Here is an 11,033-nt window from a genome sequence, read left to right as displayed (position 1 = left end):
TCCCCCCCCCCCACCTCCCTTTGCTTCTTGTCCTGGCCGTGCGCCAAGCCGCAGCCACGACGTGACTCTGTTCAAAGCGGCCCTTTTTCTTTTCTTGTTTTATTGAAAAGTTTTACAGTACATTTTATTTTTAACAAAACAAAACCCCTCCCAACCCCCTCCCCTTTTCCCAACCCTCCCCAACACCTCCCTCCCTCCCCCTCCCCCCTCCCCGACTTCCCAGAGCTAAATACAAGGTATAAAAGTAGAAACAATCATAATCTACCCTATGCAAACAACAATAAACTATTACATCTATCGCACTTTTAACTCTTATAATATAACTACAAGCCATATAAATATCACATCTATACTTATTCAAATGCTAAGTGAAACTTTTTAGTCCCATACTTATTCTGGATATAATCAATCCATTTTTTTCCACTCCACGATATATCTCTGTTGCGACTGGTCTTTCAAATACGCCAAGATCTTTGCCATTTCCGCCAGGTTGGAAACTTTTAAGGTCCATTCTTCTATAGTCGGCAGTTCTTCCTTCTTCCAATATTGCCCTACTAAAAGTCTCGCTGCCGTAATTAAATTCAACATCAACTTAATGTCCACAACAGTAGTGTCAGTAGTAATGCCCAGTAAAAACAATTGCGGACAAAACTTTATCCTCTTCTTAAATATCTTCTGCATATGCCACCAAATTTTGATCCAAAATGCCTTGGTGGAGCAGTGGGCTAATGCCTCCTTAAGTAACACCAGCTGCCTGCCATTAGTGCAGGTTCGAGTCCCACCAGGCTCAAGGTTGACTCAGCCTTCCATCCTCCCGAGGTAGGTAAAATGAGGACCCAGATTGTTGGGGGCAATTAAGCTGACTTTGTAATAATGCCGCTGGGTGTGTGTGTGTCAAAGCCCTAATAAGCAGGCATATACATAGAATGAAGGCTACTGCTTAGCTTGTAAGCCGCCCTGAGTCTTCGGAGAAGGGCGGGATATAAATGGAATTAAAATAAATAAATAAATAAATAAATAACCGCCCCCTTTTTCTGTCTTGCCTCCCCAGGTGTGGAAGGCGGTGGGCTGGAGGCTGATTGCCCTCTCCCTCGGCCTCTACGGACTCCTGTACGTCTACGAGCGCCTGACCTGGACCACCAGGGCGAAGGAGAGGTCCTTCAAGCGCCAGTTCGTGGATTACGCCGGAGAGAAGCTGCAGCTGATTGTCAGCTACACCGGCTCCAACTGCAGCCACCAAGTGCAGCAGTGAGTTGAGCCTTGCCACGCCATCCCTGCGCCGCGGTCCACTGCAGCCGGAGCGCCAGGCTGCAGAGCACAGGCTGTCCCCGACCTAACGGCCGTTCGTTCCGTGGCCCGTTCCAAGTTGCAGCAGCCCTGGGGGCGGGGGGAAAGTGACTTACGACCCGTTTGTCACTTACGACGGTTGCAGCATCAAAATTCGGACGCCTGGCAACGGGATGCTCTGTCTCCTGAGGAATTTTCCTCCTCCTCGGTCCCAGTAGAGCAGGGGTCCCCAACCCCACACCCCCCCGGTCCGTGGGCCAGTACCGGGCCGCGGCATGCCAGCAACCGGGCCGCACAAACGAACAAAACTCCCATCCGCAAGATGCAGGCAGCACACAAAACCACACACCCTCTAGTCCAGGGGGGTCAAACTGCCGGCCCGTGGGCCGGACACGTCGCGCCGAAACCGCGCCCACCCCATTGCCGGCAATGGGGAAAAAGCTCCGATACGTCACGCGATGTCACAAGTTTGACATGTCTGCTCTAGTCGTTGGAAAAAACTCTTTCCGTGGAACTGGTCCCCGGTGCCCAAAAGGTTGGGGCCCTCTGCTGTAATAATAATAATAATAAAAATAAAAATAAATAAAGTTGGAAGGGACCTTGGAGGTCATCTAGTCCAACCCTCTGCTCAGGCGGGAAACCCTATACCATTTCTTGACTGAGCAGGGGGTTGGACTAGATGACCTCCCAGGTCTCTTCCAAGTAGAGAGATTTAAACCCTTTAGCGAACATGCGGCTGCCCCAGGGGTTCGGGTGTTCCTCGACTTAACGATGGTTTCATTTAGTGACTGAAGTTGTAACCGCACCGAGGAAAATGACTCGTGACCAATTTTTGCACTCAACGGCCGATTCCGCTTTCCCGTGGTGGCGTCATCAAAATTCAGGGCGCTTGGGGACGCTGGTTCCTCTTTATGACGGTCGCAGTGTCCCCCCACGGTCAAGCGTTTACCACCACCCCCACCACCCCGTTGGTGAGCTGACAAAATCAGCGGCGTAACTGTCTGAATATTTGGTCGAATTTCTACAATGGCTGCTAGGCTGTGCAGGGGTCTTTGCGAAGCAAAATTGCGGGAATGACTTGAGCGCCACAAAACACACAAACACACACACACACACAGAGCAGCCCCCCGATAGGAAAGTCAAGCCACGTTGGGGCAGACCAGGGACTGAAATACCCATCTTTAAAATTATTATTTTTTTAATTTTATTTTAATTCCATTTATATCCCGCCCTTCTCCGAAGACTCAGGGCGGCTTACAAGCTTAGCAGTAATAATAATAATAATAATAATAATAATAATAATAATAATAATAATAATAATAATAATAATAATAATAATTTTATTTATATCCCGCCCTTCTCCGAAGACTCAGGGCGGCTTACAAGCTTAGCAGTAGCCTTCATTCTATGTATATTTTATTTATTTTAATTCCATTTATATCCTGCCCTTCTCCGAAGACTCAGGGCGGCTTACAAGCTTAGCAGTAATAATAATAATAATAATAATAATAATAATAATAATAATAATAAATAATAATAATTAATAATAATAATAATAATAATAATAATAATAATAATAATAATAATAATAATTTTATTTATATCCCGCCCTTCTCCGAAGACTCAAGGCGGCTTACAAGCTTAGCAGTAGCCTTCATTCTATGTATATTTTATTTATTTTAATTCCATTTATATCCCGCCCTTCTCCGAAGACTCAGGGCGGCTTACAAGCTTAGCAGTAATAATAATAATAATAATAATAATAATAATAATAATAATAATAATAATAATAATAATAATTTTATTTATATCCCGCCCTTCTCCGAAGACTCAGGGCGGCTTACAAGCTTAGCAGTAGCCTTCATTCTATGTATATTTTATTTATTTTAATTCCATTTATATCCTGCCCTTCTCCGAAGACTCAGGGCGGCTTACAAGCTTAGCAGTAATAATAATAATAATAATAATAATAATAATAATAATAATAATAATAATAATAATAATTAATAATAATAATAATAATTAATAATAATAATAATAATAATAATAATAATAATAATAATAATAATAATAATAATAATTTTATTTATATCCCGCCCTTCTCCGAAGACTCAAGGCGGCTTACAAGCTTAGCAGTAGCCTTCATTCTATGTATATTTTATTTATTTTAATTCCATTTATATCCCGCCCTTCTCCGAAGACTCAGGGCGGCTTACAAGCTTAGCAGTAATAATAATAATAATAATAATAATAATAATAATAATAATAATAATAATAATAATAATTTTATTTATATCCCGCCCTTCTCCGAAGACTCAGGGCGGCTTACAAGCTTAGCAGTAGCCTTCATTCTATGTATATTTTATTTATTTTAATTCCATTTATATCCTGCCCTTCTCCGAAGACTCAGGGCGGCTTACAAGCTTAGCAGTAATAATAATAATAATAATAATAATAATAATAATAATAATAATAATAATAATAATAATAATAATAATAATAATTTTATTTATATCCCGCCCTTCTCCGAAGACTCAAGGCGGCTTACAAGCTTAGCAGTAGCCTTCATTCTATGTATATTTTATTTATTTTAATTCCATTTATATCCCGCCCTTCTCCGAAGACTCAGGGCGGCTTACAAGCTTAGCAGTAATAATAATAATAATAATAATAATAATAATAATAATAATAATAATAATAATAATAATTTTATTTATATCCCGCCCTTCTCCGAAGACTCAGGGCGGCTTACAAGCTTAGCAGTAGCCTTCATTCTATGTATATTTTATTTATTTTAATTCCATTTATATCCTGCCCTTCTCCGAAGACTCAGGGCGGCTTACAAGCTTAGCAGTAATAATAATAATAATAATAATAATAATAATAATAATAATAATAAAAAATAATAATAATAAATAATAATAATAATAATAATAATAATAATAATAATAATAATTTTATTTATATCCCGCCCTTCTCCGAAGACTCAAGGCGGCTTACAAGCTTAGCAGTAGCCTTCATTCTATGTATATTTTATTTATTTTAATTCCATTTATATCCCGCCCTTCTCCGAAGACTCAGGGCGGCTTACAAGCTTAGCAGTAATAATAATAATAATAATAATAATAATAATAATAATAATAATAATAATAATTTTATTTATATCCCGCCCTTCTCCGAAGACTCAGGGCGGCTTACAAGCTTAGCAGTAGCCTTCATTCTATGTATATTTTATTTATTTTAATTCCATTTATATCCTGCCCTTCTCCGAAGACTCAGGGCGGCTTACAAGCTTAGCAGTAATAATAATAATAATAATAATAATAATAATAATAATAATAATAATAATAATAATAATAATTAATAATAATAATAATAATTAATAATAATAATAATAATAATAATAATAATAATAATAATAATAATAATAATAATTTTATTTATATCCCGCCCTTCTCCGAAGACTCAAGGCGGCTTACAAGCTTAGCAGTAGCCTTCATTCTATGTATATTTTATTTATTTTAATTCCATTTATATCCCGCCCTTCTCCGAAGACTCAGGGCGGCTTACAAGCTTAGCAGTAATAATAATAATAATAATAATAATAATAATAATAATAATAATAATAATAATAATTTTATTTATATCCCGCCCTTCTCCGAAGACTCAGGGCGGCTTACAAGCTTAGCAGTAATAATAATAATAATAATAATAATAATAATAATAATAATAATTTTATTTATATCCCGCCCTTCTCCGAAGACTCAGGGCGGCTTACAAGCTTAGCAGTAGCCTTCATTCTATGTATATTTTATTTATTTTAATTCCATTTATATCCTGCCCTTCTCCGAAGACTCAGGGCGGCTTACAAGCTTAGCAGTAATAATAATAATAATAATAATAATAATAATAATAATAATATAATAATAATAATAATAATAATAATAATAATAATAATAATTTTATTTATATCCCGCCCTTCTCCGAAGACTCAAGGCGGCTTACAAGCTTAGCAGTAGCCTTCATTCTATGTATATTTTATTTATTTTAATTCCATTTATATCCCGCCCTTCTCCGAAGACTCAGGGCGGCTTACAAGCTTAGCAGTAATAATAATAATAATAATAATAATAATAATAATAATAATAATAATAATAATAATAATAATAATAATAATAATTTTATTTATATCCCGCCCTTCTCCGAAGACTCAGGGCGGCTTACAAGCTTAGCAGTAGCCTTCATTCTATGTATATTTTATTTATTTTAATTCCATTTATATCCTGCCCTTCTCCGAAGACTCAGGGCGGCTTACAAGCTTAGCAGTAATAATAATAATAATAATAATAATAATAATAATAATAATAATAATAATAATAATAATAATAATAAATAATAATAATAATAATAATAATAATAATAATAATAATAATTTTATTTATATCCCGCCCTTCTCCGAAGACTCAAGGCGGCTTACAAGCTTAGCAGTAGCCTTCATTCTATGTATATTTTATTTATTTTAATTCCATTTATATCCCGCCCTTCTCCGAAGACTCAGGGCGGCTTACAAGCTTAGCAGTAATAATAATAATAATAATAATAATAATAATAATAATAATAATAATAATAATAATTTTATTTATATCCCGCCCTTCTCCGAAGACTCAGGGCGGCTTACAAGCTTAGCAGTAGCCTTCATTCTATGTATATTTTATTTATTTTAATTCCATTTATATCCTGCCCTTCTCCGAAGACTCAGGGCGGCTTACAAGCTTAGCAGTAATAATAATAATAATAATAATAATAATAATAATAATAATAATAATAATTAATAATAATAATAATAATTAATAATAATAATAATAATAATAATAATAATAATAATAATAATAATTTTATTTATATCCCGCCCTTCTCCGAAGACTCAAGGCGGCTTACAAGCTTAGCAGTAGCCTTCATTCTATGTATATTTTATTTATTTTAATTCCATTTATATCCCGCCCTTCTCCGAAGACTCAGGGCGGCTTACAAGCTTAGCAGTAATAATAATAATAATAATAATAATAATAATAATAATAATAATAATAATAATAATAATAATAATAATAATTTTATTTATATCCCGCCCTTCTCCGAAGACTCAGGGCGGCTTACAAGCTTAGCAGTAGCCTTCATTCTATGTATATTTTATTTATTTTAATTCCATTTATATCCTGCCCTTCTCCGAAGACTCAGGGCGGCTTACAAGCTTAGCAATAATAATAATAATAATAATAATAATAATAATAATAATAATAATAATAATAATAATAATTTTATTTATATCCCGCCCTTCTCCGAAGACTCAAGGCGGCTTACAAGCTTAGCAGTAGCCTTCATTCTATGTATATTTTATTTATTTTAATTCCATTTATATCCCGCCCTTCTCCGAAGACTCAGGGCGGCTTACAAGCTTAGCAGTAATAATAATAATAATAATAATAATAATAATAATAATAATAATAATAATAATAATAATAATAATTTTATTTATATCCCGCCCTTCTCCGAAGACTCAGGGCGGCTTACAAGCTTAGCAGTAGCCTTCATTCTATGTATATGCCTGCTTATTAGGGCTTTCACACACACACCCCAAGCGGCATTAAATTAAATTAAACCCTTGTGCTCACCCAGCATGCAACCGGTGACCAGATCCCAACTAATTTGAAATCACGGTGTGGATGACAACTTTTAAGATATTTTACTCTTTCTGGTATTATTGCAGCCTTTTCGGGATTTTTTTACATTGTGCGTGAAGTGTGGGGGGGGGGAAACAAAGCTGCCATATTAGATTTGTAGGCTGGGGAGAGAAGGGATTCTCTCTTGTCTCCTTTCATCTTTTTTTGACGATTATTTTTTTTTCCCCCACTTTCCAAAAAAAATCTCGCCGAAGGGAACTCTCTGGAACTTTTGCTCAGCTTTGCCAGCAAGTGGACGTGACGAGAGAAGATTTGGAGAAAGAAATTGCAGGCCTGAATCAAAAGATTGAGATTTTGGATACTTTACAGAGTAGAGCCAAGTTGCTTAGGTAAGGCCCTTCCCATTTTGATGTTTCTCCGCTGCTTTGGAGTGGGGTGGCGGGCGTCCGCCTTACATAAAATGGATGCATCGTCTTGCACTTGCTTAAAAAAAAAAAAAAACTGGGTTTCAGATTTTTAAACTCTGCCTGTAAAATAAGGTCCACTACTTTCCAACAGATTTTTGACGATCTGGCCAAGAATAGAAAAAGACATTCCTCTTTTTCGTTGTCGTTTTTATATATTAGGGCGTTCTCATTCATTCATCAATTTATTCCCGCGTTCCATTTTCTTACATCTGTATTTAAAAAATACAAAATAGCAGACATTCGTTGTTGAGGGAACGTCGAGTCTTTTCCTCTGCGTCATCTTTCATCCACTTCCTCTTGCCAAACCAAGTTTGAGATTATTATTTTTTTCACGCCAAAGAATTTTTTATTTATTTATTTATTTTAATCCCATTTATATCCCGCCCTTCTCCGAAGACTCAGGGCGGCTTACACTCTAAGCACAAATGTTAGGATGTTAGGTTTTTTAATGGGGTTTTTTACATTGTTATTGTTTTTATCTGGGCTATTATTTAATCCTTTTTAATTTTTGTATTTTCTATTTATATGTGCCCTGTTCACCGCCCTGAGTCCTTCGGGAGAAGGGCGGTATATAAATATAATAATAATTTAAAAAAATCAATGTGCTTAGCAATAGCCTTCATTCTATGTATATGCCTGCTTATTAGGGCTTCACACACACCCCAAGCGGCATTATTACAAAGTCAGCTTAATTGCCCCCAACAATCTGGGTCCTCATTTGACCTACCTCGGAAGGATGGAAGGCTGAGTCAACCTTGAGCCTGGTGGGATGCGAACCTGCACTAATGGCAGGCAGCTGGTGCTACTTAAGGAGGCATTCGCCCACTGCTCCACCAAGGCTCAAATGAGAATCCCCTTCAAATGATTTTTTTTTTCAAGCCCAAAGAATCCCATTTTTTAAAAAAAATCCATAAATCAAGAAGGGCAATAATCCTAAAACGAGCCATTCCTTCGTACATATTTTCAAGCCTAATCAAATGGACAGATGATTATGTTCCTGGTTACGAATGTGCCTGTTTTGGAAAGTTTTTTTTTAAAAAAAAAAAACTTTCAAGAGCGATCAAAAATACAAATGCTTTTTTTCTATTTGAAAAAAAGGTTATTGGCATTTTCAATTTTAGTCATGACTTAGTTTGGAACGTGCAGGCTCATTTTAAGAAAAATAATAATAAACCTTTATGTACATGTGTACATTGAGATTAGCTGAGCCTCCCTGCCGTGCTCTCTCCCCACAACACACAGTGATAACAAACCCTCCATCCCACCACACCGTGTGAATCAACTACACCACACACCACACACCTCCCAAGTCAATTCTGCATAAGTTCACAGAGATTATGTCCCATTTAAAAGCCTAACAGCCCACGGATAAAAGCTATTTTTCAGCCTGTTGCTACGGCCGGCTATACTCCTATATCTCCTACCGGATGGTAGGAGAGTCAAGAGATACCGTCCAGGGTGTGAGTCGTCCCTGAGAATTTTCCTCACTCTTCCAAGGCAGCGGGCCCTAGCGAGGTCATCCAGTGGTGTCAGGGAACAGCTCACTGGCTTTTATGGATTTAACCTAGCAGGCTGGCTATAACTTAATTTCTTTCTTGGTTTTTCTTTTTTTTTTAACATGGGCCTCTCTCTTTGCTTCTCTGCCTTTACAGGAATAAAGCTGGGTGGCTGGACAGTGAGCTGAACATGTTCACACATCAGTATTTGCAGCAGAGCAGATAAGCAGCCGAAACGGGAGCCCAGGCGGAGGCCGTCTGTCCCTCCCTCCCTCCCCCCCCAGTTACATTACTGGGAAAGTCATTCCAGATGCTGGGAACTTTGGGGGGCGAGAAAAGTGGAAAGTCTCGTTCTTCTTTGGCGCCCGTCCCTCCCCTTCCGTGCACACACTTATTTTGAAGTCGTTTCTCCGCACGTGGGTGCTTTTCCTTGTAGCCAGCCCTTGCTATCTCAGCAAAAAAAAAAAATCAGCTTAGTAGGAAGAACGTTGGCATCCCGACGGTGGGCTGGCGTGTCCAGTCCTGGATCCGATCCCCTTACTCGTTTTAGTTTAGCCATCAATGAAGTTAATTTGCATTTATTTTATTTTTTTTTGCGGTGGTTATGGAATGAAATTAACCCCGCCGACGCCCGCTTGCCGCAAATGAATTCCCTCCCGAAGGGAATCTTAATCATAATTTATAGGACAGAACTGGGTGCAACCCAGATAAATTCAGAAGTTGGCTGAGCTCGGCTTCTGAATTTCGGAAAGCAAGAAACAAAATCTTTGGTTGAGTTTCTTCAACCTTGTAATCCCACCCCCCACCCCCTCTTTTATACCCACTTGTGAACCTAGCAAGTCGGTTAAACGTTCGGCTTTTCTGTCCTGATCCTCAGATTTCGGCGATCTTATGATCACCCTGTCACTTCCTGAGGCTTTTGCCCTAAATAAAACAGCCCTTGTAAAGGAGCTAGTCCTTATGGAGTTAACCCAGTTAACTTCAAAGAGCGATGAATTGGTTAGCAGGTGTGTGCGGGTGGGCCGAGAGTGACGCACGACGACGTTAGATGGATGAAATGTAAGGGCAAGATTCGGAAAGGGGGAGAAATTGGACGATTGCCTTTTGCGATTCCTTCAAGCGAGGGACGATAGACTTGATCAGCTGCAATGGATTCTGATGACTTGATTGTTTCTCTCCTTGCTTTGTGATCCTTTCGTGACTTCTGCAATCAATTGTCTCTTACACCTTTTAATTATTATTATTATTATTTTTGGGGGGTGGGGGTGGGAGGGGGGGAAATGAAGACCTTGCTCCCTTTCCAATCCAGCCCCATCCCTTTCAAAATGCAGTTTCCAAAACGCGCCTCAGTTGGCAGATATATAATTTCCTCCTGGCTCAATTGAGGCATCGGTTTGGGGAGTTGGGGGGGGGGCATGCACAGGGGGAGGGGGTAGGTCGTGCCAGCCCAATCTCTGCAGAGGGGTCGTTCCACTTTTTTGGGACCGAAAGACCCTCCAATCAGTACCTCGCTTTTTTCTACCTTGGCACCTTGGAAGATGTGCGGACTTCAGCTCCCAGAATCCCTGAGTCAACTGGCTAGAGGATTCTGGGAAGTTGAAGTCCACACACCTTCAAGCCGTGGCACCTAAATGCCTCCTCCGTGTGATTTATCAACGTCTTCCCATTTGGGGCCTGTGAGTGGGGGGGTCTATTTCTCCTTCCGTTCCTCATCGTTTCGAGCTGGGGGACATGTGCAATTCTCTTTCCAACCAGCTCAAGCCAAATTTTTGAGAATCTTGGATCATTTGGGGTTCGGCCACCGCTCGGTCGCAGGCAGGGACCCCTAAAACGCTGAGGGTTAGCTAACAGGAGTCCCCCCCCCCCGAAACGCACTTTAGCTTTTGTTTTAAATGCTGCTAGCTCGGTGGTGTTATTTGGATATCTAGCCAGGTCTTCAAAATCCTCCCGGTGGGTGTATTCTGTTTTATTTTAGGGCTGTAGGATTTGGGAATAATGATGCCGTTAACTATTTTTGACCTGATCAAAATTGTTTCTGGCTGCATCAGTGCTGTTAATAACCACAAAACGGAATTAAAAAAAAAAGGAACAAATGGATGGAAACT

General features: G+C 38.7%; 1 protein-coding gene across 1 annotated transcript in view; it reads left to right on the top strand.

The window, feature by feature from the left end:
* MFN2 (mitofusin 2) overlaps positions 1-11,025 on the top strand; it is a gene marked incomplete at its 5' end in the record, with an annotated part of 12,056 nt that extends 1,031 nt beyond the window's left edge. Inside the window, 3 exons of the mRNA XM_083375658.1 lie at positions 1,052-1,248; positions 7,220-7,354; positions 9,085-11,025. Coding sequence (XP_083231784.1) covers positions 1,052-1,248; positions 7,220-7,354; positions 9,085-9,154 — 402 coding nt within the window. The 3' untranslated portion in view covers positions 9,155-11,025. The remainder of the gene's footprint in view (positions 1-1,051; positions 1,249-7,219; positions 7,355-9,084) is intronic.
* Positions 11,026-11,033: the final 8 nt, after the last annotated feature.

Source organism: Vipera ursinii (assembly GCF_947247035.1).
Source record: "Vipera ursinii genome assembly, chromosome: 17".
Lineage (NCBI taxonomy): Eukaryota > Metazoa > Chordata > Lepidosauria > Squamata > Viperidae > Vipera > Vipera ursinii.
This window is presented reverse-complemented; position numbering and strand designations above follow the sequence as displayed.